This window comes from Populus euphratica, unplaced genomic scaffold, assembly GCF_000495115.2.
Source record: "Populus euphratica unplaced genomic scaffold, PopEup_1.0 scaffold110.1, whole genome shotgun sequence".
NCBI classification, from domain to species: Eukaryota; Viridiplantae; Streptophyta; class Magnoliopsida; order Malpighiales; family Salicaceae; genus Populus; species Populus euphratica.
In genome coordinates, this window is record NW_011499904.1 from 187,844 (window position 1) to 215,277 (window position 27,434).

A 27,434-nucleotide genomic window follows, 5' to 3' on the forward strand; every position below is an offset into this window, starting at 1 on the left:
ACATGGTGGGAAGTGTCTTCCAGAGGCTGGGCATGACGGACAAAAGTTAAAAATTAAAGAAAAAAAATACCCACCACCAAAATGGGTTTACCGATACATCAGAGGGAAAGCGTGTTAGAATTCGAGCGAAGCCTGCCAATGAATTTGATGGTGTTAACCGTTTTGCAAGAGGGGATGACGAGACTTCCCATGAAGATGAAGTCGATGTCGTCAAAGATGTTGCAAATGAGGATGAGGAGGCTTCCTGTGATGTGAAAGTAGTAGGCTCTAGCTTTTTGCAGGCACGGATATTGAAAGTGGCCATGATGTGAATGAAGTCAGCAAGGAAGTCGATACAAGTTACGATGAAATTGGTGTTGAAGCTAACAGTTCTTCTCTGTGAGTCTCAAAATGAGGATTCACTACAGTGGGAGCATAATCAGCCTTTGGGTATATGCAATACCAGTAAGACTCGTTCGAACATCTGAAATTTGTGATACTGAAAAACCAATCGAAGTTGTGTTCCACGAGCACTTAAGGGCCATAACCCAAGAAACATGTTCATGCCTGTAAAATAGCCATTCCTGGATGGTTGCCTCTCAGAGGGCCTGACATATGCCATTGCATGCGTGTTTCTTGAGGGGATCAATCAGAATGGCATCCATTAAACCCACTTCTATTTTATTTACGAAGTTACTGCAGGAACATGAACAACAGAGGTCATGATGGAGAAAACGAAAGTAGTTTGTTTAAACACAGCAAACTATGGAAGCAACTTCAAAATATAATGGATTCTAGTGCCATGTGTTCCCGTTGCATACTATAGCATGTAAATTGCAGAGGAAACTGGTATCTACTCGCCCCGTTTCTTTTAGTTATCTTCTTTGTTTTGTTTTATTGGCTTTTTTTTTTTTTTTTTTGGTTTTTTTTTCTTCTTTGGAAGCCATTTGGGGGTGCTTACGCAGCCACTTAACTCGTACTGCAAGATTAACAGATAACAGTAGCAATAAAAACAGGGTAAATCTCGAGAATCAGTGTTTCTTATTGGATAAGTGCACGATTTTTTGTATATCCAAGAGGTAAATTCTCTCATTCCAGAGGCATGAAAAAAGCAGGCGGGGAAACGGCCAGCATTGAATCAGATGTTTGCCATTTTCATCATCTGGCATTGAAAAAGGCAACCCAACCACCACCTTCGTTTCCTCACGTAATAAGAAATGTCATTCAAAAAAATCCTCTTAGCATGGGTGCCATGTTCCATGGACTTGTTCTTGCCCATTATCAATCCTTGTGAACAGGGGAGGGATTAGTTTTAACTAGATTTGTGGCACGAGATCCGCAGCAGGCTGGGCAAAAAAATTTCCATCAAAAAAAGGAATGCTAAGGAAAAGAAAAGAAATCCGAGACCACTAGATTGAAAATTTAAATGATATGATTAAAAAACAATAACAAGAAAAAAAAAACAAGAAAAGATAAAAAGAAATCAGTGTTAGCCTATTTCAATTGTAGAACAACTCAATGTTAAAGAGTAAAATAACAAAAATAAATTATACAAACAACAATTTTTTTTTATTAAACTAGACTAATTCACAAATTTCATGACTATGATCATTAGATTAAGATAATTTCATTAAAAAAACACAAGAAAAAAATTTAAAGTCTAATTTCTAATAAATCAAATAAGAATATAGTAACATTAAAAAAAAAAAGATGAAACTTAATTTTTAGCAAATAAAATGTTGAAAAATAAAAATTTTAAAAAAAATAAAAAAACTTGATCCGAGCTCACCCGATTTAAGATGCAAAATTTATAACCCAATAGTGATAACAAGGTGATCGCATTTGAAAGAAAAATAAATAAAATCATGAACTTCAGAACAACTAAATATTAAAAGATGAAAAAAAACATTTAATTTTAAGAAGCAATGGAAAAAAAAATATAATTCAACCTAGGTTAACCTGCAAACCCCATGACTATGAGCACGAGATCGAGATAACCCAACAGAAAAAAATATGAAAACCAATTTTCAATAAATTAAATGTTAAAGGATAAAATCAAAATAAATTAATTTAAAAAGATGATTAAAAACAAGTCAATTTGAGTTAACTTTTGAAACTAATAACTGTAATCATAAACCCAAATTAATCCCATAGCAACAATAAAAAAAAATTAAATCAATTCGAGTTAATTTGCAAACCAAAAAAAAATCTAAATCAACCCGGGTTAATCTGCAATTCCAACGACCATGATAACGGGATCAACATAACCTAATAGAAAAGAAAAAAAATACGAAGAACAATTTCAAATAAATTTAATGTTTAAGGATGGAAGAGAGGGAATCAACTTAAAACTGATAAAAAAAAAAAACAAGCAAAGCATATTAACTTTTAAAATTAATAATTCTAGTCATGAACTCGAGACTAATTCAAAGAAGACAAACCATAAACAATAATAAAAGTAAATCACTGAAAAAGAATAAAAAACAAAAAACATTAGCTTTAAAAAAGAAGGAAAAAAGTCAACCCAAACAAACCTAAACCTGGTTTAATTTTTAAAACTCATAACCCATAAAATACTTCTAGGTCCAATTAAGAATATTAATTCCCAATTAATTTAATTTTGAACGATAAAATCATGAAAAAAAAATCTCAATTTAAAAAACTTGCGAAAGGAAAAAAATAACAATAGAAAAATAAGGATAAAATTTGATATAAAAAACATATGAAGGATAAAATTGTAAAACAAATAACATAAAAAATGACCCCAAATAAAATAAATAGCAATTAAAAGAATGAGGACTAAATCTGAATGATAAAAAAATAAAAAATGGTGAAATTGAAAAAAAAAAGAGTAATTTTATAGTCTATTAAAAAATAATAAAAAAAAATAAAGATCAAATTTGAAAGATTAAAAAATAAAAAGGAATGAAATTAAAAAATATTTATAATTTTATGGTTTATTTAAAATTTAAAAAATAGTAATCAAAAGGACAATAAACAAATAAGAAAAAAAATTAAAGTGGTTAGTATGAAATTTTAAATGGGTTGGCATTGAATTTGGGGAAAGAGAAGGAGACTAGAGAAAAAAATCATTGGAACGAAACTATGTTTAGAGCAAGCTTTATCTATAACATTTAGAACACCAAGATCTTTTAAATTTTGTTATGAAAGGTAATGTTTGGTGATTGAATAGCTTCCATGTATGTAATAACATGTTTTTTAAATAATATTTAATATAAGTAAATTATAATAATATCATTAAAAAACCTTCAAATCTATAATAAAACTAATATAAAATAATATAGAGATAATGATTTTATCTTTAAAAACATTAAAGTAATTATATTATGTATAAAAATTAAAAAGATCAAAACACTCTTGAGTAATAAACATTATATTTTTTTTTTTTAAGAGTTAAAGCCAGTAAAATGATCAATTTAACCTTTTTATAATTTATAAAAAAAAACAATTATATTACAATGAAAATAAAAATACCATCCTACCTCCAATCCAATACAATGCCATCATATTACTATTAATTTAAATAGTAAAATACCTGCACTTTTCTTTTAATGTTTTTTTAATAGTTACCCTTGCTAGGGCCCAGTAGAACATTCCTTGCATAGTCCTATCCTAGTAATGAATTGAATACCCAAAACATAGCATTGAATCAAATCGAGTTTTAGTGGATCTTAATATATGAGGCGTCAAAGATACAGAGAAAATAATAAATCCATATCCTAAATCAAACAATCCTCTCTCTCTCTCTCTCTCTCCCTCCCTCCCTCCCCGCACGCGCACGCGCACGCGATAATTAGACCAAAAAAAACAAGATTTGGTTCAGTGATATCTGTTACGACTGCTCAAGTCATTGCTACTAAACAAGATGTGGTGACTAGTATGTAGTATAGAATACATGGAAAAATCCTGTCGCTGAGCTAGAAGGGAGACAGATAGCATCACTACAGTAGTTGTTAAGTTCTTCCAAGATATATATTTTTTTAAAAAAGAAAAAGCTTATGTTTTATTCATTGACAGTCAAAATAATGTATCTCATTCCTCGTCTGAACCTGAACTATCTGAGCTTGAGACTTTCTTATGCGCTTTGCCATTAGGAGTGGGGCCCTTCTTTTTCGTATCCTTTTCTTCTTCCTCGTCTTCGCTATACTCACTCTCATAATCATCGTCGTACTCTTCTTCTTCATTCTCCTCTTCCTCCTCAATTCCATCCTCTGCAATGGGTCCTTCTTCGGATACCAAACCACCCCGCGTGCCAGCCCGTGTTCGTTTCAGAACTTTAACCTTCAAGCTCGTCTTCTTGTCACAACCAATCCAGGAGTCGCACAAGCAGTAACAGGTCAAATTGTAATTGCCCTCTGCTGGGGCAGGGAGCTTGCCCATCACTAACCTAGAGCCACCCCGCACCTTCTCTACTGCTTCTCTAACCGCTGCACTAGTCTCTCTAACACTTGCTCCTGAACCCTCCATTGTATCCTCAATTGTCTTGGAAGCACCAGCTAAAGCTGCAGCTTCATCCATAAAATTTACCTTTTGGGAAAACCAAACATCATTTGAGGCCGCATCTGCAAGCAGAAACCAGAAATTTTCTTCCTTGTGAAATGGGAAGCTGGGTGCATGGGGAAGTGCACTGACTAGGCCATTAGCACGTTTGAGTGTTATCCAAGCTTGTACAGTAACAATGTCACCCTCTTGTATGCCCTCTTCACCTTCAGTCTCACATTTAACCTCGACAGTTACAGAAGGCATCATTTCCAATACCATTTCAACATCTTGTACTTCAGCCGAGGAAAATCCAGCTACTTGCTGAAGCACCTCTGCGCGCTCTTGCAGAGTCATGTCATGAAAATCCTCAAATGTCCTCACTTTCTGCAATCAGAAGGCAAAGCTCATGAGACAAAGATCAGAAAAAAGGACACCAAGAACTAAAGAAAATTGAAGATTATTTTCAATTTAAAGAGATAATTCTTCATATGGACCAAAGAGAAATAAGGTATCGGCATATTTCCATTATTAAAGTCAATTATGCTAAACACATGCAGGCAGAACTTGATGAGTATATAATCACAATAAATGAAGGACTAATGCTTCATATATGATGCTTCAGAGGCTAGGCTGAATATTTCTTTACTGTCTGAAGGACTCAAGGGCAGGCAGCAAGAAATGTATAAGGAGAAAGTGTAGTCCACATTCACAGCTAGCAAAAGGTTCATTAAATCATTGTAGTCTAATTACGACAAATAATCTTGTCCAGCTACCTTGCGTGCTATCTTCTTAACAACACTCTCAGTAAAATGTGGCAGCTGCAAAAAGGGTGCAATCCCTTCTGTGGCCCCCCCTGTTGCCTTCCGTGCACTGAGAGGAACAGCCTGTATCACACAGTTAACCAATGAATCATGTCAATCATCAGTTATTGGTAGAATAGAAAAAAACATGTCAAACCATCCAACACATGTTAGCATCATATGGCAGTGGTTAGCAAAGATGAGAACAAAAGAAGAATACAGAATATTCACGATTCTTTGCAATTATGTATTAACAGCAGAAAAAAAGAGCAATCAGGTTTTCGAAGAGACAAGTGAAAAGAAGCATGATAACAGGTTTCTCAAATCATGTGTAACTAGATTCCAAAATCCAACTACTTAAAAGCTGAAATGGGCATAAAACAGGAGAAACACAATAGAGAATGTCAAATTGAAGTCTAGTTGAGACTAGTGCACTGACAACACAACTACCAAGATTTACATACGACTGGAAACTGAGAAAGTAGCTATGCAAAGCATGTATGTCAAAATATTCTCAAAAGGGATGGCAAAAAGTTAATGTCAAATGAAGATGAGTATTTGAGGAAAGCAACAGCGCATGATGAGAAAAGAGGTGCACAAACATGTTTTGGTTTCCATGAATTCTAGACAAAAAAGAACTAAAATCACTATAGGGGAAACCATGAAAGTCTAATAACTAAATGATGTGAAGATTATGGACTTCTTTATCAGTGATATTTGTAAGAGGTTTTTCTAGGCTCCAACTATCCATAACCATAACAAGTAAATAGGGTGAAATCAACACCTGAATAATACATTGAGAGAGTTCAACAACCCCAGTTGCAGGTCTCAGCCATCCATGTCCCTGGGAAGTTCGTGGTATAACAGCCATCTAGATAAAGAGTAAAGAATTAGTATTGTGTAAAACACTTAGCAAATGGCTAGCAGCGTAAAAGGAAAGACTTGTCAACAGCAAATATCTGTGAAACTAAACATAAGAAGCTACTGTATTTGAGAAAGTAACAAACAGTGAAAGAGCCAACTGGCTCCATTTCATCTCTTCTACTTTGGCCAATATAACTTCAAAAGGTAATAGCACCTTTCTCAGGCTATATACCATCTCAATAGGAGCCGCATAAACATTACCAAGTAATATAAGTGAGATTAGTAAAGTCCTCGTTCATGGACACCAGGCAGCACCCTTGGATTTAATCACTGAAACTGTTTCTTATACTATCAACTTTTCAAGTGCATCTCTCATAGATTGGTAACTAATTAATTCAAGTAAAAGGTGATCCCTCAAACACACACAGACACTCCACTATCAATCTATTACTCTATACAACATTAACAAGAGTACTTCTAGTCTTCAACCATGAAGAATGGAAAACTAATATCTCACTGGGATACATTCATTGCCTAAGTAAAAAATAAGTCTCAAATAAAGGCACACCCATCCAAATTCTACTAAAAATAAACTTTCTACTAACAACTTCACAAAATGCCAAAATGTAGTTTTAAATAGTTTCCAAATTGCAATGAAAGTTTTATTCTGCATCCATGTAGAACTGCAGTCTGTACTTGATACCACCTCTTGCCTCATGCAAAGACAAGGTTGTGGGCTATATAACATATGCAAAGGGTCACATTTATCAATGACCCAATAGAATAATTCCTTCATTTTGCCAGTTCCCAAAATCAACTTCAAGGATGAAACACTGAATGTAAGGCTACCTTCATCAATTCTTCAAGAAGGCGAGGTGCAAGTTCTAGTACACGTCTGAAATCTCCTAACAAAGCTGGTGGCAAGTCTGCTGATTCACGAGTTAACTGAGCCTGGATTAACAACTCTGTCTGAACAGAAATGAAGAATAGTAAGTTGATGTTCTTTGAAATTCAATGCTCAGATCGCTCCTTATATCACAATCAGGAACACAGGCTACCTTAACTAATGCAGGATGCTGCTTCCAAAACTTAGCCTGCTCTTGCTTAATGTTCTTGAGGTCCAGATTCAATTCACTCCTGACAGATATAAACAGCTTCTGAAGTGGTTCATTGTCAGTCCTCCGAATTGGAGATTCCATATATTCAGCAGCCTTAATGAAGACTTCCATTACTTTACTGTATGATCAAGACATAGAATAAGCATAATAAGCAACCAATATACTCAAAGATGTTGAGTGCAAGACATCTTATTAGGAAGGACAAAGACGCATGTCTGAACCCTTACGAAGACAAGGACATTGGAACTGGATACTCCAAAATGAAGGAAACAACAGGAAAAAAAATGCAATTATCAATGTGTCTTGGCATGGTTAAGATGAAATTTTGTAAAATTCACTTGGACAATCATAATCAAACAGAGATTATGATTATTCTCTTATTTCTTGATAGAATAATTTTAAAAGCTAAAACTAATATATAGGAGCTAGGATTTCAACTTTAGAGAAGGCATTTAAATCGAGGAGCTGGGAAACTTTGTGATATCAACTGTGATTACAGAGAACTGCTAGTGAAATGGTCATATTAAGGCAAAAGTTCTATTTACACACAATTGAACCACCAAAATTGGCACAATGTAGGTAGGAATCTGTCCATTTTACATAAATAAGGCCACAGATTGCAATGCTCTTCTAGCAAGTAAGAGTCAGGGATAAAAAAAAGGTACATGTGCTCTTGCTTACAGATGAAAAGTTGCTTATACAATTTCTATTAATTACTTAATTATTCAATGTGATGTTTACTTCATTAAAATAATTACCAAATAGTCTGAATTACCTTGAGGCCAAAGACGGCTTCATGAAGTAATAGTATGCAGACAGAGTCTGGTGCATGACATAATTTCCAGTATATTTGGCCGACCTTGAAAGATATATTACAGCTATGACCAATGGCAAGAGTATACAAACACCAACAATCCAAAGTAGAAGTATTCCACCGGATGCCCCGTCAATATCAAGTAAAAATTGAGGAAGAGCTATGCCCATTTTGAATCCCTGAAAGAAACTCTATGAACATTAATTTCAAAAAAAAAAATGTGAAATATTTCAAGAAATACATTTGAAGGCAAATCCATGTTCTTTCTTCTAGAAGCAGCAGAACATCACCTGTCTACCATCGGGATGACCATATTTCTCATAATTCTCACGGGATATTGGATCAGTCAGAGCTTGATAAGCTTTTGTTATGAACTCCACAAAATATTTGTTGGCCTCTGAAAAAGTAAAATGTAAAAAAAAACAGTTAGTAAGCGCATGCTGCTCCTCACAAACCTCGGTCTTTCATGCCAAAATAAACATAAAATGAATACAACCAAAAAGACTAAAACACAATAATCAACCTGGATCTGGATTTTTATCAGGATGGTACTGAATAGAAAGTCTCCTATAGTTCTTCTTTATTTCCGAATCCGAAGCACCAGGCTCCAGCCCCAGAATAACAAACGGGTCGAAAACTTGAATCTAATCAAAACAACAAGAAAAATAAACGACTTATCAAATCCCACATGCGAAACCCCAACTACATAAAACCTAAAACAAAAACCAAACAGCAACAGCTTGTCATTTCCAAACAATCACCTCACGGCTCATATTCTTAATGTAAAACACCAAAAATATCATCACAACCCAAAGCAATATCAACGTCAAGTTACTACAAGTCGAAAACTTCGAAATCTGCCAAAACAACAATCATCAATTACAACCCAATAACCCTAAAAAAAAACACAAATTTGCTAATTCACTGAGTGACTCACCCTTTTGAAAATAGATTTCCGATACTTGCCAGACCGCAAACACTCAGAGCAATTACAATGACTAATCTTACTCTTTTTCGACGCGGCACGGCATAGTTTCATCACTGTATATGGCACCAAAGGTATCGCCATTATTGTTATGATAAATATAGGAAACAATGCACTGTTTTCCTCCGATGCCGCCATAATTAATTTATTATTTTAACTAATCCACCTCCTCTATAAACCCTGAAAACAACACAACACAAAAATCATCCATCAGTAACAACAAATTAATCAAATTCGAAGCTCAGAAATTGAAAAATTAAGTATTTTATACATATACCGTGAAATTGAGAGAGAGAGAGACAGAGAGAGAGAGACTTTTATTTTGTTTTGGGGGTTTTATTATTTCTGTGAGATCCAGAGAAGGCAGCAGAGAGTGACGTTAGTTAACGGATGGGTGGCTTTACCGTTGTACCCTTCCGAGAAGTTATATTTGTGGGGTTAGACTTGTCACTATATATATATATGTTTTTTATTTTTGATAAAGTATTTTATTTAGGTTCTTATAGTTTGAAATTTCTTGCTATTGGTCTTAATATGTGCAAGAAGTTTTAATATAGCCCTTGATTGTTTGATAACTAACCACATTCAATGAAATATCCAACTTAGAGATAGTATTTATAAATTTTTATTTTCTTGAATATACAAAATTAAAATGAGATGTGCATTAATGAAATCGTTTAAAATAAAAAAATAGTTTAAGTAAACATTTAAATTGATCTACAATACATTTTATCGGTCTGTTTGTTTTTGTGTTTTTAAAGTATTTTTAAAAAAAATTAAATTTTTTTATTTTTTATTTATTTTAAATTAATATATTTTTAATGTTTTTAAATTATTTTGATGTGCTAATATCAAAAATAATTTTTAAAAAATTAAAAAATTATTGGCATATATTTTGATACAAAAAATTATTTAAAAAACAACTGCAATTATACTATCAAATAAACTAAAAAAGAAAAAAAAGGATGAAATGTTCATTTTAAAAATATTTTTCTTTCATTTTTTATATTTTTTTTATTTTTTTTATTTTTCATATTTACGGAGATACTCAAAAAAAAATTGAAAGTTTAAATAGATTTTGACTCCATAATACTAGTTTTTATTAGCTATTTAATGAGAGAAAAAATAAATGAATTTTTTTAGAAACATTAAATTAGATTAGTATAGGAAAATTTTAAATTATAAGAGTCAAAATAAATATTTTAAAACGTTGCATGGGTGATGGTGTAACTTACTATGTGTAATGTTCTACACTACTAATTATTATTATTTTTGGTAATGAAATTAATGCTTTAATTATATTATTGACTGATTTTTCATTTTTATAAAATAAAATCAGCTGCTAATTTAATATATATATATATCAGACTCATTTGAAAGATCACAAAATAATACGTCTCTGGAGGTTCTATAAAAATAAAACATTTTCTATGCTAGCTGATAGAAACTGGTGTCTAATTTTACAAATAATTAAAAAAATTAAGGGACTAAAGTATAATTTAGTAAAAGTTTATAAGGTTGTAATTTATTTATTTTTTTGGAAAACAATTTGTCTTTAATTTTTTATCAAAGTAAATATTTTCCAGAGGAAGAAGGAAAATCTCTCAAAATATAAAATCCTGAGTCATCCAAAGTTCCAAACAAAACCACCTCCCTCTCCCTCTCCCTCCCCTTCCCCGAAGGCCCTGACCCACCCTGCCACCATGCCTTCACCACCAGAACCACCATCGCAACACCAGAACCACCACCACCAGCTATCCACCTTCCTCAACTCCACAACCAAATCCCTAGTCTCCCTTCTCTCTCCTCACAAAACCCCACCTTTACCACCACCACCACAATCCAAAATTTGCATCCCTTTCCAACTTCCTACCTCCCCTCTTCCACTCACTCAATCCACTCCCTCTCTCTTCGACTCAACTCAGCCTGACTCAGTCTCCCCTTCAAAATCATCATCAGCCACAGTAAAAGGGTTATCTTCTGCCGAGTCAAATCCCGGGTTTCCATCAGCAGTCAGGATTGGAAGGGTAAATTCTAATGGAAAAGGTGGTGGGCCTGCTTTTGTAGGACAGGTTTTTAGCATGTGTGACCTTTCAGGGACTGGTCTCATGGCCGTTTCTACTCATTTTGATGTTCCCTTCATTTCCAAAAGGTCCCTCCTTTTGCCTTACTTCATATTGGTTTGGACTGCTATTTCCTTTTTAGCTTAGCTGATTCAATGTGTTAACTTGGCTTATAATTTTGTCTTGGATTTGAGGAATTTGAACATGGGCTGTCAAAAGTTTCAAGCTTGAGTTGTTATAGTAACTTGCTAAGCTGAGAGAGAATGATTTATGTATTAATATAAGGTAGAATTGGAACTGGCTGGTGCAAGTAAGGACGTCTTTTAATGTTAATTTGTCTAGTGGAACTCTGCCCATGCTAGCTTAGGTTAGAATAGCCGGCCTCAAGCCTGGATATAGGAGGGTTGTTGTAGGATGACAACCAGCATAAAACCTTGACATTAATTAGTTAATTTTGGCTTGGTTTGCTAGTTTTGTTTAGTTGGTAAATTGTATAATGGTTTGTTGTTGATAAGCTGATACTTGTGTTTGATGTTAGCTTGGTATATGCGTCATACTTTCTTTTTTGAAATTCAGTCAGTTTCGTAAGATTTGGCTTGTGCTGCTATCCTATATTTGATTGGTATTCTTTACTGGCCAGGACACCCGAGTGGCTTAAGAAAATATTTGCAATGGTTACCAAGAGTGAGAGGAATGGTCCTGTGTTTCGTTTCTTCATGGATTTAGGTGATGCAGGTATGATTGAAAATTGCTTTATAACCTTATATATCTTTTCCTGCGTAGGAAAAGACTCAAATATTATTCCTGATTTTTGGAAACCACTCTTTTTTCTTCTCTTATGTGGATCTTAGTAGAAATGAATACCTCAAAATTCACATATCTATTACTATGGATGTTAATCATGGTTAGAGCCATTACTGCTTACATGAGCATAAGTTGCATGCAATAGAAAGGGCTTGTTTAATTTGATTTACAATAAAATAACTTCTTGCATTGTGATTCAAGATACATTTATGCTTGCTATTGTCCTTCCTTTTGTTTTACACAGTCTTTGTGAGTACTGTTATTCAGTACGCTGATTTATCTTGCAAGCTATAATTAACTTGCATTCTGAATTGGTTTGTGCTTCAAGTTGCTTATGTTAAACGGCTGAATATTCCAAGTGGTGTGGTGGGTGCTTGTCGTCTTGACTTAGCATATGAACACTTCAAGGTATGCTACTCACTTAGTTAGATGGATAGTCTTTATCTTTTATTAGGTATGCAGCCAGGTTGTGATATCACATTGGAACCTATTTTTTACGGTTTGTTTCTGTCCCTTCTTTTTTATTCTCAAAACATGCATTCAGTAATTCACTCTTTAGATTCATGCATGTCACATGAAGTTTAACTCAGTTAAATTTCTTCACTTTCACTGAGGTGTTTCATGATGTTATAACTTGCTATCCTTTTGCTTCAAATTTATTAACTTGTGATGCTCTACTTCTATAAATTTTAAGTGTTACAGCAGTGTATGGATGCTGTTCAAATCTAGGGAGTCTAGCAACTGGTTAACCTGTGATGCTCTACTTCTGTAGCAGTCCAAGTGTTTCTTTTTGTCTTGCTGTGATTTGATAGAGCATGCTTGCAGAGTTTTAGTGATGCCTTTTATTCACAGCCAATCCAAATTACTAGGATGTGGTGGTTGCTGATTCATGTAGTTATTTTTTCAAAATATGCAATTATTAGTTTTAGTTGCAAAACTTATACGCACTTATTTTCCTTGACAAAATTCAAATTTTGTGATCCTATTCATATTTCTAATATCATCTCATTTTCTGGAATAATCCACCTTTTATTTTGCTTTGTGTTATGCAGGAGAAACCTCAACTATTTCAGTTTGTTCCAAATGAGAAGCAGGTACCATTTGGTCAGACCACATGGTATTCACAAATTTGTATTTATTGTGATAGATTCATAATTCTGTTTTTATCTGATTTCTGCTCTCACAGGTCAAGGCAGCACACCAACTTCTCAAGACTATTCCACATAGCGATGGGAGCAGGAGGGTTGATGGAGTTCCTGTTTTCAGCGCACAAAATTTAGATATTGCAATAGCTACCAAAGACGGGATTAAGTGGTGTGTATTGATTCTCTAGTATGAAAAAAAGAAGAAAAAAAGAAGAAGTCTGGTTCATGGATTGAAATCTTCTTTTATCTTAATTTCTCGATCTTCTCTCCAAATGGGGCTTGCATAGATGTGAATTTGTAGTTAGATTAATCTATATCACCTCTTAGTTTGGGATGTTGACCTTGTCAGCCTTTATTAGTTGCCTTCTCTGCTTCTTTATGCAACTCTCATTTGCCTTTCAATATAAAAATATGAGAATCATAATCTAAGGATGCTTATGCCATTTAACCTGGTATATTCAAGTATGAGAATCATAATCTAAGGATGCTTATCCCAGTTTCTCACAAATGACTGGTCTCCTCGTTTCATTCCCATTTGTGTAAACTCGCTGTTTATTTTTCTTACATCTGCAGGAATATTCAAGTTCTCACCTTTCTCTGTTTAATCTGCTAATCAGGTATACTCCATACTTCTTCGATAAAAACATGCTGGATAACATTCTTGAGGAGTCTGTTGATCAGCATTTCCATGCTTTAATTCAAACCCGGCACATGGAACGCCGACGTGATGTGATTGATGATAATGTTTCCGCAGAAGTGATTGAAGAAATGGGAGACAGCCTATTGGAGCCACCAGAGGTACTAACCTTGTTAGTCTAAAATTTATGATGATCTGTCTAGTCACAATGCCTGTGAAACAACAGATTCATGTGGGCAATGTGGGTGCTTTTGGGATTTGATATGTGTGCATAAGTTATGGTGGTTTTTTTAGCACTTGTTTTAATTTAATAGGTTCAGGAAGTGCTGGATGAGATGGGGCATCCTGCAATACCTCTAAGTGTAATTTCAAAGGCTGCAGAAATTCAGCTTCTTTATGCTGTTGACAAAGTACTTCTTGGTAATAGGTGGTTGAGAAAAGCCACTGGCATTCAACCGAAATTTCCATACTTGGTTGATTCATTTGAGAGAAGGTATTCCCATGCTTTTTTCAACTCATTTGTGTTTTGCTTTTAGTGTATGATATATTCATTGCCAACTCCTTGAAACCCACCAGATTTTCATGACAAATGAATTTGACAGCAAAAAAATAAATCAACCTATCAATTTACTCTGCTTGACAGAATTGTAAATTTGCAATGCCTGTGCATGAAGGTGATTATGTAAAAAACTTGGTGTTTCTTCTGTTTTGTTCATTTGTGTGCGTATGTGGATTCTTTCAGATTTCCATTACTCCTACTTTCTGACAGGTGTGCATTCCAGATCAAATATCATAGAGAAACAAATAATGGCTTTTGAGTGTGTGAACTGGAATTTCTAAAATTTTACCATCTTTTGACGGGCAAGATTTCTTGTATACTGAAGATGAAATGTTAGTTGAAAGAGTTCCACACGACATCTAGTGGATTAAATGTATTCATAGAGTGGGGAGAGTACTATTTATTGTAAAAATGCAGTGACAAATAATAGCCAGCAAATCTCCTCCTGACTTCCTTTCCTGTGTTCAGATTACATTGCTGTTGAGTGAGTTGAACTTTTACTTTTCTCTAGACATTGAAAGAGTCTGAAAGGATGACTGATGCAATTCTCAAAGTAAAACAACTTACACAAAGGAAGAAATAGAACATTGATATTACGCTGCCTTTATGAAATGAGATAAACCAGTCCTTGTTTTTTGTGAGTTCCAAAGGAAGGTATAAGGTGACCAGACAGGCTGTAGATTTATGTGATACAAAATTTGGCAATTGACAATTACCTTTTTTTATCTGTTCTCTTTTATTCTCTAAAACTGAAATGTGGGTTCTTTTCTTGATTTGCTTTTTCTGTAGAAATCCCATTATTGAATTGTAATAAAGGCTTTGCAACAATATGTTTATTTTGTTGCAGGAGTGCATCTTCTTTACAAAGAGCATCTGAGTCAACTAGCTGCCTTGCCAACTGTAAAACAGATGATAGCACTTCAGAACATAAATTAAAAGAGGTAACCAATCATGTACAGAGAAAAGATCTGCGGTTGCCATTTGGAGATTGGTTTAGTCATCCATGGCCGAAAACACTGAGCAAATCTGAAAGGGAACCAGACACAAGGTGCCACATACGCTGAACCATTTGACACTAAAATATGCATTGCTTATGTGCTCTCACGCTTGTCACATTTTCCTTTTTTGCAGAAAGGAAGCCCCATCAGGGGACTTTTTAAAACAGAATTTAGATTCTAATCCTTTTCTTCCAAAGGTTACAATGGTTGGTGTCTCAACTGGAGATGCAGGACAATTGAGCAAAGCTAGTGTGAAGAAGACTATGGAGGATTTGACCAAAGAGCTGGAGCACACAGATCAGGCAAATGACAGTGGTATTAGCAACAGTAGTGGTGAGTACAAGGTCGAAGATAGGGATCCACTATTTGTTGCAAATGTGGGTGATTACTATTCAGGCATGGCAAAGACAGGTTCCCCTCGATGAGTCCGTGGAGAAAATAACTGGACGCACCACAAAAAAAGGCTTCTTTGGCATGAATTGCATAGATTCTTTTAACCAGTGTGAAAGAAAGATGTAAATTGTAAAATTGATAGTGCATTGTTTAACAAGTCATATGTCGGCCAGCTTCTTACAGAGTCTGTTATTACTGACGCATCAGTGTGCATTATGCAGTCCTAATGTTGTCAAAAGTTAACTTGTGTAATTTGATGCGGACCATCTGTCAGGTGAGCTGGTGGCTTGAAATTTTGAGACAATAATTCTTCTAAAACTTAGATTTCTTTTTTCAATTACTTTTGTCCTCGGTGGCCTGTTGAGTTTCACTTGTTCTTTCATGTAATCTAGTGTTCATCAGCTTTAGCAATGGAGGAAAATGGGTGACTGTCAGCTGCAGCCAAGAGTTTCGTCTGTCTTCAAGTTTGTGCAAGTTGCGTTAGAATATGAACCCTGAAACTTGATGTGCTGCCATGAGCTACAGGATTTCTGAGAAAGGTTTGTGCAAGAATGATCCATATGAATCTTGCATTGAGCATATGGGATTATCTCATGGGGAGAAATGGAGCAGAAACCTGAATATGAAAAGCCCTGCGCTTAGTCCAGCCCGTGTATCAACTTGGGATTCAACACTCGTTGATCAAATGAACTTGAACAAAGCAATATAGGTGAGGATCTTTTACTTGTTCTTCATATGTGATTCATGACCACCAAAATGGTTCTGTTCCATTTATGGTAACCAGATTCATAATGACAAAATAATGAGCAAACTGTGTCTAAGCTTAAGAGTGTCATATTGTTCACCTATCCTTCCACATTTTAGCTGAAAAGGCTTCAAATTAATATATTTTTGTGCTTTTTAATAGTTTTTACACACATTTTTTAATGGTAATGAAATGATGTCAAAATCATCGGACATCTTATCACTTTAAACTTATTTTTCATATTATTAATTAAACACACGTATATTCTTGTGTTTATATTTGAAAAATATTTTTATAAAAAATTAAATTAAATTAATTTTTTATTTTAAATTATTTTTTTGGTGTTTTTAAATTATTTTAAAGTGTTAATATAAAAAATAACTTTTTAAAAAATAAAATAATATTATTTTAATATATTTTTAAATAAAAAATATTTTAAAAAATAACCTACATTCAAAATGTTCAAAATGATGATAGTTTCTTGGTGCAATTGGGGCGCAGCACTTGCTCTTCCCACACTGCAAGGTAGTGGGTGGTGTCCCCCCTTCCCTCTTGTCTCGCATACGAGATGTGGAGTGGGAAGTGAGGAGAATTATTGGATTTGATTGAACAGAACGGGCAAGAAAAGTGGTGGGGGGGGATGAAGCTGTAGGTGGGTTGATATCTTAGCTTTTGAACAACAATGCTTTCTCAACATGTATCGCCATCAAAACAGCCAGCCCCATGAACACTGCTTTCATAAGTTGCCAAACCCACCTTCAAAGCTTCAGAAAAAAAAAAAAAAAATCCAACCCTTTTCCTGCGTGATACCAAAATGACAGTAATCATCATGTCATAAAACCCTACCTATCCTTCAGGCTCCATGAAGTTATGTCTGAATCTCATCTCAACTGAAGCATTCAAGAAGGGTATTATTATCATTAGCCGGAGGACCATGTTCTTGTCTCAAACTGACATAATGTCGGCAAGTAAGCTAAGATACAGCAACTCTCCAAGTCAGTTGGATGGTCTGATAAGGTTTGATAAGGGCATCCTCAATCCAAGTTGATGAAAATTGACCATCCAAAATGTTGTAGTCATAAAAATCTTCTTTTTAAACGCTATATGATAACTAGGGAGCATCGAACTCTTGAGATGGTACAAGACACGATGAAGATATGTAATGTTTGATAAGTGCACGTAAAGGGAGTCATGGGATGGCACATCGAGTTGTTTCTATGCTATAGATAAGACTTGGATATATCACACTATTTTAGGTTGTATTGCATGCAATTTGATGTGATCGAATTGAACTCGTAAATAGATACAAGCAACTATCTAAGCATAAGAAAACATATATAATTAGGGTTTAAGCATGTATTGACACACACAAAGCCAAAAAATAAATAAAAATAAATTGATAATATTTTTTTTTAGGATTAATCACTTTTCTTTAAAATTTTATTACTCTTTTTACTTAGTGCAAACATGATAAGTATGCAATTAGCGTCCAAGAATCCCAACAAGTCATTATTTACATACATTACTAAATAAAGTCATTTTTTTTTCTATGTTCGGATAGAGGGTCTTGAGTTTTATAAAAACATGTTAATTAATATTTTTTAAAATTAATTTTTTATTTATTTATAATTTTTTTAGTTATGTTAATGTTTTATTTTTGTTGGAGAACAATTATCAACAAAGTTTTAACTCTAAAAATAATTATATTCACTTTAAATTTGAATTTCAACATATTGATATATGTATATGTATTTATTAAGAGGAAGATTTGTTTTTTATAATAGCAAGCTTCTGGAAACTAATCATGCGAGAAAAGATATAAGATGGTGTTTGATTATTTTCTCAAGATAAATAATGAAACAAAGATACTAGATACATAAAAAAAATCTTCTTATATTTTCCATTTTAATAATACAAAAATTCATCTTAAAATTATTCTAAATATATTTTGATTTTACACCTATATTTTTTATTTCAATCAAACACGTAACCCAACACAAATCAAAAAAAAATATCAATCAAAGATCCTCATTCCCTTTAAGTAAGAATTTTGGACCTCACAACCATCTAGGTGGTAACCAAGTGGTAAAGACTTGGGACTAAGGGGTTTGCTCCCTCTGTGGTCTCAGGTTCGAGTCATTGGTTGCTCATATGATGATCACTGGAGGCTTATGGTCGTTAACTTCAGGGCCCGTGGGATTAGTCGTGGTACGCACAAGGTGGCCCGGACACCCACATTAATCTAAAAAAAAAAAAAATTTGGGCCCTCACACATCCAAAACAAAAGAACATGAATTGTTTGCATTGAAGGAGGTGGTGGTGGTCCCAATAATAATAATAATAATAATAATAATAATATGTATATATATTTGTGAAGCTTAGCCTCCTTCAAAAGTACCCAACTTTTCCAACCCCCTTAATGCTTGTGGGATCATCAACAAAATAAAATAATTATATGGTAAGTATATTCTATCAAACAGTCTACTTCCTTTCTCACAATCATCAACTTCTCAATTACAACATTCCAGTCATTTAAACCAAATAAAGGGTTTTTGTGTTTGAAGTGTTCACATTTTGGTAGGCACAATTATCTGCTTGGATTTCCCTTCTTTTTCCCCCTCCCCTCGTAAAGAAGGAGAGAGTGTGTTTATGTACATGTATCTCCCTTGTTCCTAGAAACATATGTTCTTCATTCCCTTGTTTCCTATAATTAACATATATGTTTATAGATTAATTTTTCAAAGGTAAAAATACAAAGAAGTTATTTTATTGTGCCATTTCATATAATTCATCATATTCTATAAAGTATGAGTTTGATTAATATACTAAGATATATAATAAAAAATAAACAAATATAGAAAAGATAGAAAAATAGTTTGCTAAAAATACAGTTGAACCATAATGCCAAAAATTACATCACTCCTTCCTAAATTTATCTTTTGTGACCATATAATATTAATGTGACATGTTGAAAGGGGTAATTATCTTCTCTTAATATACAAAAACTAACCTAATTAATCTCCCACATTCGTATAACATAATTAATTATGATTAATTTTTCAAAGGTTAAAATACATAGAAGTTATTTTATTGTGTCATTTCATAATTTTCATATTCTATAAATTTGAGTTTGATTAGTGTCCGAAAATATATAATAAAAAATAAATATAGAAAAAATGAAAAAAATACTTCATTAGAAAGATAGAGATGAAGATATAAAATAAATCTGTATCTGAATTAACAATTATAAAATAAATTTGTATCCTTTTAAAATAGAAATGTACAGGAAATAGGTAGTTATTGATTCAATTTATAGCCTTATAAAGCCGTGAATAAAAGCTACCTAATTAGATAAATAACTCCATTAATTACATACATATCCCCATATTAATTTTCTAAATAAAAACTATCTTACCTTTCATGAACATGATAAAATGGTTACTATCCCAATAGTCTGTCTTTTCTTTTCCGATATTTACTAAATGCCATCAACTCCGTTAATGACACGTATGTCCACAAATTAATTTTACTAAATAATTTTTTTCTTTTTTTAATCAATTTTACTACAAGATATTAAAATTCCAAAAAAAAAAAAAGTATATAAAAGAAATTATTTTAATGCTTTTTATGCGACCACTGCAATTTTAAAACGTGGCTGGCCGCGTAAACAAAGAAGCACTTATTCTTATTAAAAAAAAAACAAATGTACCTTGTATCATGTACAAACGCACATAAAATGCCCAGCAATTTAACCTCCACCTCACTTTCAAAGCCACCTACCGTTAAAAATGCCAAGATTCCCCCCCGCATAAGGAAAAGCATGAATCAATAAACAGAACATCGAACCTAGTCATCCATTTTTAACGGCTCAAGATTCTTCACCAAAAAGACAGGTATATAAGCCAACTCACATGAGAACATTTCCTTTTCCAACGTTACGTTTGATCGTACGGTCAGTATCGTTTCCTCGCCATGCGGTACGGTCGAGAGGTGCAGCCCTTCAGACAGAGAGAGAGAGAGAGAGAGAGAGAGAGACGAGGCTTGTTTAATGGGACCTGTGGGCCCTATTCAACTACGTGATGTTACATTTTACTCCTTTTATTTACTTCATCTTTCAAATCTAGTCCCTGGAAAATGCATACTTATAATATTCAGCTTGTATAGACCAAAAATAGGGTGGAATATTTCTGTTCATGCCCATAAGCCCATGGGATTCAAGATATATTCCACATGCCACTACGGTAATTTCTGTGTATTTGATTGTTAAATTTGATACAAGGATAAAGTTGCTGCAATTGAGAAGCTATAAGGGTAACATTGTGATGATTTATTCTTTATAAACTAAAGTGTAGCTTGGTATAACTTCCTAGTTGCCTATTATACTCACCACATACCACATAGGATTTGCTTGGCACATGGCTCATCCATCTCTAATTGTTTAATTTGAGGTTTTGTTGAATCGTATTTTTATAATTTGATTTGTAGAATAGAATTACTTTAAAGCATTTCAAATAAAATTTTGAAAAGCCCAAGTTTATTTCTAGATTAGGTTAGTGTAAAAGGCTTCCATTTATTAATGGAAGCAAAGGGCCAAGCTATATGCAAGACTTGCCTAATAATGTTATTACTATGTTTTTTTTTTCCCAAACTAACACAATTAAAATAATATTTTTAAAATTAACATAGTTGAACAACTCACATGGACAAAAAAGTTTTCCTTTCTTGTTTTCTAACTTGTTTATTTAGTTAGTCTCTTAATTTTTCTATTTAATTAATTTTAGTTTTATTATTATTATCATTTCATTTCACTGCCACAATCTTTAGATTTACTGACTGAATTTTCTGTTTATATTTGCACTACTATTTTATTGGTAAAAAAATTATCAACAAAATCACCAACAAAAAGTCTCTGTCGATGAATTTTTCATCGGTAATTTTTTGTTTGTCAATAAGTCCATTAGTAATAAAAAAATATTATTACCAATAGATTTACTAACAGAAAAAACAAGCAAAAAAAATATTTCATTCCATAGGTAATTTCCTCAAAAACAAACCGTATGTAATTTCATCCGAATTATTTAATATATATATATATATATTACAAAACTATAAAATAATTATATTAATATTAATAAGCACTCTCTAATACTCAAAATGCTTGGAAAAAAGAAGAAAAGAAAAAAATCAACTCAAAAAAATTTACAACAAATAAATAACATGAAAAAATAAATTCAACTAAAAAATTCATATAAAAAAATTTAAAAATTATATAAATAAATCAACAAAAAATTGATCTCGTATAAAAATAATAATTCTACAACAACATTCATGTAATTATTAAGAACAAAAACAATTAAAAATAAAATAAAAAACAAATATAGTGAAAAAAACAAAAAAAAAGAAGAATTTTTTTTATCTTAATGTAGTTGCAAGTGAAGTTAGAAAGAGAAAAAAATTTATAAAGTATAATAATTATAAAAAAAAAAAAACTTAGAAGAAAAAATAAGAAAGAAGAAGAAGACATACCTGAGCATGAAGAAGAGAAGAAAGACTTGAGGAGACAAGAAAAAAAAAAGAAAGAAGAAGAAGACATACCTGAGCATGAAGAAGAGAAGAAAGAGTTGAGGAGAGAAGAAAAAAAAAAGAAAGAAGAAGAAGAAAAGAGACGGGTTTATGTGAAATTAAGGATTATAGACTTTTTATTGGAGCGTTTTATCGATGGTTTTACCAACAGATAGTTAAATATTAATATTTTTCATCACTTTATCAGTGATTTCATTTGTAATATTTAATTTAAATTTTGAATTTAATAAAAAAATTAGAAACTGTCAAATATCACCGATGACTTTTTAATCCATCAGTAATTCCATGTGTAATATTTAATTTAATTTTTTTAAAAAATTATCAAATAACACCGATAATTTTTCAATTCGTTGGTGATTTTGTCTGTAAATAACAATCATTAACAGTGCACTTGGAAAGTGAATAGTTCCAAAGCTCTATGTAAAATACCGACAGAATGTTTCGTCGATGATTCCCTTTGTAATTAACATGATGAATAATGTTGACAGTTTACCAATAATTTTACTAATGGAATTACCGACGAAATTAATTTTGTCAATAATTTTGATGGTAAAAATGGCACGTTATTGTTTTGTTTGCTTTATTTTAATTATTTTTTTGCCATTGTAATTCCTCGGTAAATACTAAGGGAATTTCTTTGTCAATAAAATCCATCAGTAATTTACCAACAAAAATATTTTCTCAGTATTTTTGTTTATATTTATCGATTTTCTAGTGATGTTTGTTGTTTTGTGACAAAAAAAACCTAGCTAAAGTTACTATTTTCTTTGAATGAGAATGCTAAAAAAAGTAATTTTTTGCCCAATTTAAATAAAAATAAATTTAATTAATAAAATAATCATAATAATAAAACTAAAATGACCTAAAAATAAACATTGATGGACCAAATGAGAGAAGAAAATAAAAGAATAGGCTGACACAACAACTAATGAAAATAAAAAGAAAATGAAAGAAGAAAAAGTTAGATGTTAGGAAGACATCACAACTCAATGACAACACACCTAGGATCATTAAAAAGATATAAACGAAATGAATTTATAGACTCCAAGAAAAGTCACCCCTGAAGCTTTAAGGAAGTCATACACGCAGTCTAAATATGAAAAAAAAAATACTTATTTAATAATATATATAAAACACGTGTTAGAATTTAATTTTTATATATTTTTGGTTAAGTGCATGTCACTTATATGCCTAATACAAAAAAAAATGACTATTTTATATATGTTTGAGGTATTTTTCCCCACATATGATAGCTTGAGAAGAAAAAAAAAACTCTCTATTAGTATCTATAAATCTTCCCATTAATCTTATAAAAATTGCTATACATACTGTTTTTAGAGAAGAGTTATCAATATGCTATTATGTTTCTTCCATTTCTTTTACTTTTTTTTTCCTTTATGAATTTAGGGTATAGAAATACAAACTTGTATAATTGTAGTTAATTCATGTTTGAAAATAAAAAGGATATAAATATATTTGGTTGGAAAGACGAAGATAAAATATAAAGCAAATATTTTTGTGATAATTTTAGAGTAAATTTATATTTATTTATTTTTCAAAATAGAATATACAAATACATATATTTTCATTGTTTACATCTCTTCTATTTTAAAACACTAACCAAACATTACCAATAATAAAAAGCTTCAACCTTATGGTTTGATAAGGTAGCATAACACATAAATCTTTATTTTGAAATTATTATTTTAAATTTAGATTCAAATGGAAAATATGTGAAATAAACTTCTTATAAATCTAAATTATGTTAATACTTTTGTTTTTTAGTTCTAGCTATCACCGTCCTATAAATGGAGTTGGGTGTATACACACGTCGTCCTAAAATAAAATAGGATTCTTGGGGCATATCTAGCGATATAGCCCCACTTTCATTCAAGGTCTTTTGGCACACTCTCGAGGGAATTTGTCTTTTTGCGAGACAAGACAGGGCATTGCAGGCCCAACGCCTTTGCTAATTTCCAATCAAATTTCAAGTACTACACAAAATAGTTTTAGGCAAGTAAGCAACTCACCTCCTCTTCCTCGCATTGCCATATTGCTTTGTTCTGTCTCCTTTCTCTTTTGACATTTTCACTAAGTCAAAGAAAAAACAAAAAATAAAACACCCACCTCTCTTTGTATAAATAATAATTAACATCTACCAGGTCAAGTGCTCCATCATCATCTCTTCTCTCTTTCTCTCTCTCCCTCTCTCTCTCTAATCTTAAAAGTTAGCGCAATCCTTTCTGCCTTGCATTCACTCTTTTCTTGCCATTATAACCAACGCAAAGGCACAGAGGTGGGCTAGGATTTCTAGGTGGATCGAGTCTTCAATGGTAGAGGATCAGGACTGGGATTTGTATGCAGTAGTAAGGAGCTGCACCTCTGCTGCTGCTGTCAGGACTGGGATTTGTATGCAGTAGTAAAGAGCTGCACCTCTGCTGCTGCTGCTACAAGCAGAAATAGCAGCGGCAGCAACATTAGTGAGAATTTTGAGAGCCCTTTTGAGTGCTCCAACTCTTTAACTTTTGATGAAGATGATGGAGAATCCAACCCATTTTCTTTTCCAAATCTTGCTTCCCAGCCTAGAAACAACAACTGTTTGCAAGATTCTTACAAGCCCTTTTTGCCTAGCTTCACCACCAGTACTGGTCTTCAAGGTAAGAACGCAACAACAATATTCCTAGCTTCTCCATTTATGATTTTAGGGTCATTTTTAGTGGCCAAAAGCAATCACAACTTGCACAACAACAGCAACAACAACCACAACCACTAACCACACCGTCCACTAGTGTTGCCATTAGTCCCTAGTTCAACAATAGCCAAAAGCAGTCACAACATATACAGCAACAACAAAATCAAAGGAGATAATTGCACCAGCAAGGGACTAGCACTTCTTCTCTCTTTCCTTTAAGAACAACACAACCTCAGACCCCAAGAAAAAAGTAAGTAGGTTAATTAAATTCTTCATTTCTCGTTAGATTATTATTACTCATAAATGAGAAAACTTTACAAAATGCTCATGCTTAAATTTTCCAACCCTTTTCCTTTATGACAGAAAAAGTAACCAGAAGAGGCTAATATCGCATGTAACAGTAAAGAATCTCTCTAATGATGTGTGGGCTTGGAGAAAAAAGCATCAAAACACATAATTTGGATGGCAGGCATGGATTGATGGGAAGCGATGATCATGAAGATGATGTCGATAATTATGATAATGACATTAATGACGATTATGATGATGATCTTTTGATTCCAAATATGGCCTTAAATGAAGATCTTATTAAAGAGTTTAAGGAGCTTGTTAGTGGTAATGAAGGTGGTGGTTTAAGCGATAGTCCTGCTTTTAGAGATGACTTTTCCTCTTCTGTTGTTGGTGGCTTTGCCAGCACAGCTACCGGAGCAACTGGTGGTGGTGGCTGCTAATTATATAAGTTGCTAGAAGTTTTTTCTTTTAATATCAAATAAAAATTGGATTTGATGGAAACTTTTTCTTCCCCACCAAGATTGATGTAGAAGAGAGGAAGAATCTTTTCCCTCTCCACAATGTCATTTTTCTTTTTTTTATCTTTTTCCTTGTTTTGTTTTTATTTACATCACTTTATTGATGTTTGAGAATAAATAAAATAAAATACAGTTAGAAAAGATAAAAAATATCTTTATTTTTTCTATTTAAAAAAAAATCACTCAAATTTTTTTTTTATCACCATAATAAATTGTTTTTGTATCTATTTTTTAATCCTGAAACACTAGCTAAATACAATGAAAAGAGAACATGTTTTTTGGACCAGCGGTGAGGCCTTTTGTTTTTTAATATTCAATTCTAAAAAACATTAAAGATAAATTTTAATATCTATATATATAAACCATGATAGCGTGTGAAATTGAGCTATAAATGTTTTAAATTGTCACAATGACCAATTTTTAAACCATATATAGTGGATCGAATTTTTCATCTCATTTTCTTTGAAGTTATTTTTGTACTTTCTATTTTAAATATTCTTAATAGGAATGATCATAAGAAAAATATGGATAATCCAGGAATCATTGACAAAGATATTGGGTCCATAAAGTCTACAATTAACTAGAATTAATCTTAATTAGAAGATTGTAGAGCTTTAGGATTTAACAAAATGAATTTAAGCATGGCATAATATTTATTAAACTTCGGCTTCCATTTGATTTTTATTTAAAAAAATTAATAATACATTGATTTATAAAGATCTTTATTTTAATTTTTATAGTTGAGGTTGTGGTGGGGTATAATCTAATTATATACCAAAATTAATTATAAAAACTAATTTTTTTTATATAGTTTTTCTGGTGAATCTTACACCCAAACTTCAACCTCCACCTCTAAGATATCAGATCTAAAACTCAAACAAGACTTTTCTTCTCACATCAACTAGTAGGATTTTATTCATTTAATTAGTTTTACTAAAAATGAAATTAATTTAATAAAAGGTGAATAGATGGGAAGGAGCACCTCTACATTTGAATTCTAGCCCAATTTTTCTCCATCGTTTAGATAAGAATTGAAGGGAGAAAAATCTAGATAAGTCATGTTGGATGGATGGTGAAACCCTAACAAATGATGATTAACCCTAACAAAAAAGATGGCCTTAATGTTGCATTTTACTGTTTGATTAATGATAATAATTATTACAATCGAGCTAGTAATGATAATTATTCTACACCAAAAAAAATAATTATCATACAAGTAATTATTTTATGATCATCCCTTTTAATTGAAAATGAATTGCTCATCCATTGAAAAAATGGTGACTGCGCATATGAAACTCCCTCACATCCACTCGAAATTTAGGACATTTTATGATCATCCCTTTTAATTGAAAACGAATTGCTCATCCATTGAAAAGATGGTGACTGCGCATATGAAGCTCCCTCACATCCACTCGAAATTTAGGGCAATTCTGCTTTTGTGATCATGCAATTAGTGGAATTTACTGTTCAAATTAACAGCTATAAACAAGTATTCTATGTGCAAAAAAGATTCAATAATTTCCCACAACATAGTTTATTATTGCTCTAATTCTTAAGGTATATATTGGCTCTAAGGGTTTTTTTTTTCAACTATAGGGTGCAAGTTTTTTTTTTTTTTAGCCGGCATCAAAAAAATATTTTATAGTTTGAGAATGATTATACCATGTTATACTATCTTGGATTTGACTATAATTCATCTTGTATTTTTAGAAAATACCTATTAATGTTTGATGGAATCTTAAAATCATACATTTTATAAGTTATGCAAGTTATTTACTTAAGTTAACGGTATATTTGTTATTGTTTTTAATTCAAGTTTAATGAAAAGTTATAAAAAGAAAATCAATATAAATAACTATTGTTATAAAACTCAGCTTAACACCATTTAGGTTATGTTTAACTATATTAGATTAGAAGTTAGTATAGGCTATTTAAGATGAATA

The 27,434-nt window shown here is 32.4% G+C and overlaps 2 protein-coding genes across 2 annotated transcripts; one reads left to right on the forward strand and one right to left on the reverse strand.

The window, feature by feature from the left end:
• Window positions 1–3,879: 3,879 nt before the first annotated feature.
• LOC105133192 (dnaJ protein ERDJ2A-like) lies at window positions 3,880–9,447 on the reverse strand. Its single transcript, XM_011037066.1, has 11 exons — window positions 9,341–9,447; window positions 9,016–9,243; window positions 8,840–8,935; window positions 8,602–8,722; window positions 8,369–8,475; window positions 8,040–8,257; window positions 7,205–7,382; window positions 6,996–7,115; window positions 6,067–6,153; window positions 5,256–5,366; window positions 3,880–4,866 (listed from the first exon to the last, which is right to left on the reverse strand). Exons 2-11 carry the CDS (start codon window positions 9,199–9,201, stop codon window positions 4,033–4,035), a joined length of 2,058 nt encoding a protein of 685 aa, XP_011035368.1. The 5' UTR covers window positions 9,202–9,243; window positions 9,341–9,447; the 3' UTR covers window positions 3,880–4,032.
• A 1,225-nt stretch (window positions 9,448–10,672) lies between these two features.
• LOC105133193 (uncharacterized) lies at window positions 10,673–16,044 on the forward strand. The gene is made up of 9 exons (XM_011037067.1): window positions 10,673–11,215; window positions 11,767–11,861; window positions 12,259–12,338; window positions 12,983–13,024; window positions 13,117–13,244; window positions 13,693–13,873; window positions 14,027–14,205; window positions 15,119–15,319; window positions 15,403–16,044. The coding sequence occupies exons 1-9, from the start codon at window positions 10,767–10,769 to the stop codon at window positions 15,692–15,694; spliced, it is 1,647 nt and encodes a 548-aa protein (XP_011035369.1). The 5' UTR covers window positions 10,673–10,766; the 3' UTR covers window positions 15,695–16,044.
• Window positions 16,045–27,434: the final 11,390 nt, after the last annotated feature.